We start from the raw sequence: 9,141 nt of genomic DNA, 5'->3' as shown, positions 1-9,141 counted from the left end.
AAATAAATAATAAGACAAAACACATGTCCTAAAAAAACATAAACCCAAAAGATAATAATAAAACACAAATTTTCCTCTTTCTAAACTAAGAATCATTGTCCCGATTCTTAATGTATTAAACTAGACTTATTTTAGAGTTCCTTCTAAGCTTGTGAGTTTTTCAACATTGTCCAATTATTTTTCTTAGTATCCAAAATTACCATTAAATTAAAACAAAAGAGACTCATTCTTTATTAAAAAAATAATTATAATATAATTTAGGGTTGTTTTATTTTATTTTTTAAAAAAATAATTGACAAACATTTTTAGTCATATTTTTCAACATTGTTCAAAATTTGATAACAAAATGCGAGTCAAACATTCAAGTCCAGTGCTTTATATTTATAAAAATAAATGTATAAAACTGATAAAGTCTACACAGTCTCTCACTCTGATTCCTATGAAATATTGATGAGCAGTTACATACCTCGTATGCATGAGTGTTAAGTGACATAATATAATAGTTTTTATTTCAATATTTATGTGTGGTAAATACAAATTTCTTAATTTTTAATTACTGTTTAGATTGTTTATTTTAAAATTACTTCTTAATATGTTTGATTAGTACTATTTTAAAAAATGTCAAATTTTCATTGAATAATTTGTTCATGACGATAATTTTCACAAACTCGGTAATTAAAAATTTATCATTATAATAATAAAAAAAAGTAAAGAAAAAGCATTAAACTTAAAAAATCACTTAAGACATTATAGATAAAGTAGAAATATAACCAAATAAAATCTAACAATTTTATAAGGAATTTAATTTAATTTATTTTAACCTGATAAATCTTAAAATAAATTTGCTTGAAAATTTAAAATGTTTTCAGATTTATTTACTAAAATGTAATACCCTTCTATAGACTATAGAATAATGAAGAATATGACCTATATTTCTTTATTATTTATTTATTTTTAATTAAAAAAATACCTTTTTTTTTTTAGAAGAATTAAAAAAAATACCTTAATAACTATAAAAATATATCAAAAAAATTTTGTCAAAAAATAAATTCCATGTAAATGATGACGTCATCCGTACAAATCACCGGAAAAACGAACCTGCTTCTCTTTTGTGACGTGGCAGAACCCCATACGCCAAAACCATACAAAACTAAACATCACTCGTACAGGTCTTCTTCTTCCCCCACTTTCGATTCCAAATCACACCCCAAATCCGAATCCCTAATTGGCCTCGCCAGCCTTGAAATTCAAATCGAAACCATATTCGAACATCGTTGATTTCACAATTAAAACTAAAATGAAAATTTATAATTGATCGCAATTATTAAGGAATATGTTATGTTCAATTAATCAGTTATTGTTTTGATACAGAGGTGGTGGAGGCGTATATGATAATTGGAATTGAAGTATAGTTTTTCATTGTTGGGGATTTGATGTGAGTTTCGATTTGGGGATTGGGATTTTTTCTTGGGGGATATGGTTAGAGATGGCTCGTGGGGACGGGTACGTGGTTCCGGCGGACCCGCAGGCCTTGGTTGTGGTGAAGAAGAAGAACCCGCAGTCGTCTCGGAGTTGGGCTTTGGTGGATTGCAGCGGCGAGTCCACCGTCCTCGATGTCGACAAGTACGCCATTATGCACCGAGTTCAGATTCACGCACGTGATCTTCGTATACTTGACCCTTTGCTCTCTTACCCTTCAACTATTCTTGGCCGTGAGAAGGCCATTGTTCTTAACTTGGAGGTGCTTTATTTGACTTATTCTCTCTTTTGTAGTTTTCTTCAATTTCAATTCGTTTTGGTTGGAATTATATTGATTTTGGGTGTTTCTTTAATCTGGGTTTTCAGCATATCAAAGCAATAATCACTGCTGAGGAGGTTAGTTCTTTTTTGTGGTTGTTTTAAGTGGAAAATTTAGCTTATTAATTTTTTTGTTTAATTTAATTTAATTTTCTGTTGTTTGTTTTAAATAATCATTATCTTCTTCCAATATTAATATGCAATATCATGTAACTGAATCTGGCTTCTGTTTTTTTTTCTTCCTTTGAATTGTAGAAAGAAACTTAGGCTAGACTTAGATGCAATTAAGTGTGAGTATGGTCCTTTTTCTTGCAGATGATGATTGTTATTTTATGATGGGATAGGTTTTGCTTCGAGATCCGTCTGATGAAAATGTTGTACCTGTTGTTGAAGAGCTTCAGAGGAGATTGCCTCTCGTGAATGCCATAGGTGATGATCAAAGAGATGGGAGAGAGTATGGTGGTGGTAATCATGATATGGATGCTGGTGAAGAAGATGGTATGCCATATTAGTTCAGTTAATAAATTTTAGTCATACTTTGTTAGAAAATATGTAAAGACTAGTTATTGTATTTGGAATCTTTTATTATTTGGGCTACAGTATACTCTAAATATAAGAACTAGATCCTCTCAGTTATGGTTTTATTTGGTTAATATAAATTTAGATTCTGCTATGTAGAGTCTCCATTTGAATTTCGGGCCTTGGAGGTTGCTTTGGAAGCTATATGTAGTTTTCTTGCTGCACGCACAACGGAATTGGAGACTGCTGCTTATCCTGCTTTAGACGAGCTTACCTCTAAGGTTTCCAGTTAATTATTTCATTTTCAGTTGGAATTGTAGTTTTCATCACTGTTCTTCTATCCGATTTTGCTTGCTCATATTCCCCGTCTTATTCATCATTTTCCTTCAAACAATTTCACTCAGATTAGCAGCCGCAACTTGGATAGGGTTCGTAAACTGAAGAGTGCAATGACTAGGTTGACAGCTCGGGTTCAAAAGGTATGCCTGCTTCTTGTGGTTTCACTTGGCAATTGATAAAAGATAGGATGTGTTCTTACTAGTGCTCTGCCATCCATGATCTTTCTGAATTTCATTTTTTTATTTGATAAAAAGAATTGATGGTATTAATAAAGAAAAACAAAATTACAAAAGAGGGATAAGCTTTCTAAAATGAATAATTATGCCATTTTAAGAAGTTGTATTTTCAACACTTCAGCTAAGTGTACCAGACATGTGACAGCCTATCGTATAGGAAGACTTTTTGCCTTTAGAGAAGTTATATTTTTTTCTCCAATTTGTGTTATATTTTACACACTTGAATTGAGTGCATGTTTATTATCGTGCATGTCTGAGAACAAAATGTGTTCTCTATAAAATTGAGAGAATGCAGTTGAGATTAAGTAGGAGAAATAACAGAACATCAAGGGGTTTGTTCTTTCTATAATAATGATTGTTGGGGATAATTGGAAAGACAACCACTAACTTGCTTCTTCACAATTGAAAAGAAAGATGAGGCATAATTCAGTGTTTATTGCTATTGCAGGTGAGGGATGAGCTTGAACAACTACTTGATGATGATGATGATATGGCTGATCTGTACTTGTCAAGAAAGATAGTGGCTGGTGCATCTTCACCTATTAGTGGCTCGGGTCCTGCTAATTGGTATCCTACCTCTCCTACTATAGGCTCAAAGATATCAAGAGCTAGTAGAGCAAGTATTGCAACAGTTCGTGGGGATGAAAATGATGTTGAGGAACTTGAAATGTTACTTGAGGTTGTAAGGTTGATTTGTGCCTTATTTTTTTAGTTTTTTTTCCTCCACGACTTATTCTAAACTTATAGTAGCAATCTTGCAGGCTTATTTTATGCAAATTGATGGCACATTGAACAAATTAACCACGGTATGTGCTTTATGGATTATAAACTTCTATTCTTGTACTGTATTATCAGTTCCATGAGGCATTTATTTTTTACCCTTAAACCATAGACTTGATAATTTATAATTTGTACAGTGTTCCTACTGTTTTAATCCACAACTAGGTTGAAAAGGATCGATGCATTGAGAAAAATCAACTTATGCAGTTATATTTATGACTTGTTACATGTGAATCTGAACAAAGACATTATTTTGTTTTCTCTTTCAAATTTATTGAATACCAGTTTCCCTTGTAGTTATTCTTCTGTATATCATATGGTAGCTGTTTTTAAGTTTAAATTTGCTACTGCTTTTGCTTAGTCTACTAAATGCTTACATTTTGCAGCTGCGAGAATATATCGATGATACAGAGGATTACATTAACATCCAGGTGACAAACTTGATAGGAAAATTATCTGTAAACAGACTATAAGTACATTTTTTTCTAATCAAACTTGTGGTTTGACTTTTGCAGCTTGATAATCATAGAAATCAGCTTATTCAGGTTTTCTATTCTTCTCTGTGTAATAATGCTTGTTTTCATCAATGTGCCAGTTTACTATTATTTTGTGTTTTATATAATCTACATTTCTGTGAATGCAGTTAGAACTCCTCCTCAGTTCTGGAACTGTATGTTTGTCTATATATTCTCTGGTAGCTGGAATATTTGGCATGAATATTCCGTACACATGGAATGACAACCACGGATACATGTTCAAATGGGTATGCAAGTTCTTTCTTGTGAAATCTGCCACTACTGCCGGGTGCAAATTTTTCTTGATCATTGAACAAGTTTTCTGGTATCTGCAGGTTGTCATTGTGACAGGAATAGTTTGCGCCTTTACGTTCCTTCTAATAATTACGTATGCTCGGCACAAAGGTTTGGTTGGATCCTGAATTTAGTTCAACACCATAGGTGCTCCCTCCTATTCGAGCAATTTGGCTTCCTTATATTGGAGATGGAATACTGCAGCTGATTTATCTCAATGATATAAAGCTGGTTTACATAAATTGTCAAACAACCTAATTTATTTCAGGATTGTTCTTAACACAAACTTAAAACACAGTTTACAGAATTATAGCATTATCATTTTCAGTCAATCAACTTTTTTTGTTTCTTTCTTTGTCATGTCGAATTTTATACCTTTTTGTTCTCTTCAAATATTAAGATCTTGTGTACATCTTTTGGCTTCTGTAGCGATTTAGGGCCAGTTTGGTATAGCTGTGTTGTTAGAAAAAACAATTGTAGTGCTGTGGAAAAAAACAGTCGCATATGTGTTGTTGTGGTGAAAAACTATTAAGTGTTTGGTAAATTATGGATTTTGAAATGCTGGGGGTTGGAAAAGTTGTATCAAAGCATTGATAAACTCTATAAATATATATATATATATATATCTTCTATATATAAAAAGTGAGGGTAACGGAAATTATTGGTTTTAACAGTTTGTTTTGTTAATTTTAACAGAATATTCTAAATATTTAACAGAATATATTTTTAAAACTAACTAAAAATAGATATTTATTAATTATATTAGTATAAAATCAAATTCAAATGTTATAAAATATTATTATTATAGTAATATATAATACAATACTAGATATTTAATAATTATATTAATATAAATTTAAATATTAAAAAATATTATTATGATAATAATATATAATCTTAATTTTTTAATGATTATATTAATATGAATTCAAATATTATAAAATATTTTTATGGTAATAATATATAATCCTAATTTTTTACTAATTATATTAATATGAATTCAAATATTATAAAATATTATTATCATAATAATATTAAATACAAGCTTATATATTTAATACTTATATTAATATAAATTTAAATATTATAAAATATCATTATAATAATATATAATACATAATCTTAATTTTTATTAAAAAAATTATAGTTTATGTTTAAATTTTGTTATCATATTATATATATATATATATAAAATCATAAACAACAATGTTTTGGTTTAATTTTTCATTTAATATGTGTATGTCATTCTTTTATATATAATATTGTTTAATTATTTGAAATTTATATGACAATGATACAAATTTAATAAATATAATTAATAGATTTTTTAAATAAAACTAAGCAAACGTGCATTGCACACTCAATAGATTTATTAAAACAAATTCCCATATACAAAATATACTCAATAGATTTCAATATAAATATTTTATTTATTTAAACATGTTAAAATTATAATTATTTTATTTTTAAAATTTTTTTCTTCTAAAATATGAAATTGATGTGTTTGATAAATTATAATTTAAAAATACTATCAGATGCAAAAATAATATTATAGTTTATAATAAACTCTATATTGAAGTGGTTTGTTAATTTAAAAATTACTAAAATAAAAAATATTTAAAAATATCTAATACATATAAAATATAAAAATATTATTTTTGAAGAAAATAAAAAATATTTTAATAATATTTTTATTTTAAGTAATATATAAACAAGTAAATATATTTAGAGAAAAAAATACATTTATTCTTAAAAAAATTCGAAAAGATGCTTTTAGGAAAGCTAAAAGCTGGGTTGTACTAGTTTTAGCTTTTAGCTGTTGCTTCTCGATAAATTCTTCAATAAGCTATTTTTTGATTGTTTATCAAATACCTTTATTGCACAATTTTTTCAGAAAACAACTTTTTGCTTTTCTAAAAGCTGTCCCAAACATGCCCTTAGCATTCCATTAAAAAACAATTAAGAGTGAAAAATGACAAGTCGTTTGTTTGTTTTATAGAGAGAACGACATGTCGTTGAAGAAACCGACAGTGAAAAGAAACGATATCTTACTACGACTACAACAGTTAATAAAACGACATCGGATTCCCTAAACTTGTCAAATCGAAAGACTCCGAAAAGTAACATCATAAAGGAATCGATTGATAAATATGGATCAAAGTTATAATAAATATGATAGAATAATTTATATTAATTAGGGATTGAGGGAAAAAATTATTGGTAAGGGTGAAGTAAAAAATTTAACTTAAAGTGACATTTGATTGGAGGGAATGAAAATGAAGGAATAAGAATGGTAATGGGAAAAGGAATAGGAATGAAGTGGATTAAAAATTAATATGAATAAAAAAATTAGTAAAAAGATTATTAATTTTTTTTCAATCATGCATTGGAATGATTCTTACTCCCATTTTCAAATGAAAGTCATTCCACCAAAATGGTGGAAAAACCACTCCATTAAAATGACATTCCAATACTATAAAATGCAACCAAACAAAAGAATGAAATAAAAACTAATTAATTTCCATTCAATTACCTCCAACCAAACATCACCTTAGTTCACAAATATGAAAGTGAGCTATATAAATATAGGGGACTTTTGTGGAAGGTCCCTTAAAAGTATCTACGAGAAGATTTTTTTTTTTAGTACATAAATAAGTTGTAATCCCATTTTTTTTATTTTATATAATAGTGTATATTGTAGTTTTATGACAACTCTTACAAATTTTCAAGAAATCTTAGATAATTTAGGGTATCGAAATCAATATTCAAAGGGAAATTTGAGTTTTTATGATTAATGGGGGGTCCTAATTAAAACAAATGCTAGGCATTCCCCCCCCCCCCCGGTCTCTCTCTCTCGGTTCATTGTCTCTCTCGCTCATGGCACCTGCCCAGCAGCCAAACCTCACCGCCCGACGACCTCCCCACCAATTCACCAAGACCCCCAAACAAATGAAGCACCGAAACCCAAACCCAGGCCTTCCTCGGTCCTCTGAAGCACCCAAAACCTAAAACCTCAGTTTCCCTCTTCTCCCTATATCTGCCTCTGCCTCTGATTAATGGTCCCTGACCCACAGAATCAACAAAGTTGTTGCGTAAAGGTTAGGGCCGATTTGATTGGGTATTTTAATTAATTTTTTTTTTAAAATTTTTTTTGTTTGAATGTTGTGGCATTCTTTGTGCATTGGACAGTTTGAATCATTTTAAAGGTAAATGTGCTTGATTGAGCATATTGATTTGGTTTGTTTGAATATTTTGGTCTGGGTATGTCGATTTCAAAGTGGGTTTTTTGCTGGATTTTTTTTTATGTTGCTCAATGGTTTGATAGGGGGTTCGATGGGTATGGCATGATGGGTTCGATGCATACTCGATGCTTGCTCGATGATATTAGAGTGGATAGGTTAGGTTCGTTGGAGTAGATTCTCGATGCTTGTGCAATACAAGTTCGATGCTTCCTCGATGATATAGGGTAGGCTGGATAGATTGGAAAGGTTGACGATGCAAGATCGATGCTTACGCGATGCAATTTCGATGCTCGCTCGATAGGTTTGTTAATTGACGGTTAGGTTCGACAGGGTTCGATGCTTCCTCAATAGGTTAGTTGTTTGATGGTTGGACTCGATGGGGTTTGATGGTCACACGATGGTAGCTCAGATGTTATCGTAGAATGTTGTTTCGATGGTTGTTCGATTGGGGTTTGATTGTGTAGGTCAGATGTTATATAATATAGAATCAAGTTCTGGTTCGATGGATGTTCGTTATGAGAGGTAAAATGTTAGAAAATATGAACATTTAAGGGTTGATGGGTGTTCAATGGTGGTTTAATGCATGCTTTCATTTTGTTTATTTATTCTATTTTTCATGTGATTCCAATTAAATGTTTGTTTTTTGTTGCAGATGTCGAAGTTCATTTTACCCTTGATTGATCGCTTTCCCAGCTGGGTCACCTATAGGAGGAGTGGTCATATGAGTACAATTAAGGACAATTTTAAGGAGCTCGGTTTGATAAATAGGGTGAAGGAATCCCATTTCAAACAATTTTTCGTAGCTGAGGAGTTGCAGTTCTCTGGATCTCTATTGCATCAATTAATGTTACATAAGTTCCAATATAAGAAAGAGGATAAGTTGCATTTCCATTTGGGATTTAGACCCTACAGATTTGGTAGAGGTGAGTTTGCTCTAATGACGAGGTTGAACTTCAATGCCGTGCAATCAGAGACTGAGTTCAAAAATCACCTCACTAGTGACTACTAATAAATGAGTACTTTAATGATGAAGATACCATCAAGATAATGCATTTGGAGGCTGCTTTTAAAAATTGCAAACTCGTTGAAGATGCGTACAAGTTGGGCCTATGTTTCTTGGTTGAAGGGATTTTACTTGAACGAGAGAGCAAATTAAACGTATGGATGGATATGATGAAGATGATTGAGGACATTGAATATATATTTACTTACCCACGGAGGAAGCTTTCATTCAATAATATTATGGATGCATGTCATAAAGACATGCATCATTAGTAGAAAAAATACGAGAAGAAGAAGGAAGTTAAGGGGAAACAGAGAGAAGTGAAGTACAATTTATATGATTATGTCACTACCTTGCAGTATTGGACATATGAGGCCATCTAGTAGTTTACCCGGGAGTATGGTATAAACCATGGA

General features: G+C 30.8%; 1 protein-coding gene across 3 annotated transcripts; it reads left to right on the top strand.

Moving 5' to 3' along the window:
- Nucleotides 1-1,161: 1,161 nt before the first annotated feature.
- Nucleotides 1,162-5,039, top strand: LOC133819063 (magnesium transporter MRS2-2). 3 transcript variants are annotated; one of them, XM_062252218.1, is made up of 11 exons: nucleotides 1,165-1,741; nucleotides 1,846-1,875; nucleotides 2,142-2,295; nucleotides 2,476-2,597; nucleotides 2,721-2,795; nucleotides 3,340-3,570; nucleotides 3,653-3,697; nucleotides 4,058-4,102; nucleotides 4,187-4,216; nucleotides 4,315-4,434; nucleotides 4,522-5,039. In XM_062252218.1, the coding sequence occupies exons 1-11, from the start codon at nucleotides 1,487-1,489 to the stop codon at nucleotides 4,606-4,608; spliced, it is 1,194 nt and encodes a 397-aa protein (XP_062108202.1). In that variant the 5' UTR covers nucleotides 1,165-1,486; the 3' UTR covers nucleotides 4,609-5,039. The 3 variants fall into 3 exon arrangements, with proteins under 3 accessions (XP_062108203.1, XP_062108204.1, XP_062108202.1); XM_062252219.1 differs by lacking the exons at nucleotides 4,058-4,102; nucleotides 4,187-4,216; nucleotides 4,315-4,434; nucleotides 4,522-5,039 and having other exon boundaries at nucleotides 1,162-1,741; nucleotides 3,642-3,696; XM_062252220.1 differs by lacking the exons at nucleotides 4,058-4,102; nucleotides 4,187-4,216; nucleotides 4,315-4,434; nucleotides 4,522-5,039 and having other exon boundaries at nucleotides 1,162-1,741; nucleotides 3,340-3,578; nucleotides 3,653-3,696.
- The last annotated feature ends 4,102 nt before the right edge of the window (nucleotides 5,040-9,141 follow it).

Source organism: Humulus lupulus, chromosome 2 (genome assembly GCF_963169125.1).
Source record: "Humulus lupulus chromosome 2, drHumLupu1.1, whole genome shotgun sequence".
Classification (NCBI taxonomy): Eukaryota; Viridiplantae; Streptophyta; class Magnoliopsida; order Rosales; family Cannabaceae; genus Humulus; species Humulus lupulus.
This window is presented reverse-complemented; position numbering and strand designations above follow the sequence as displayed.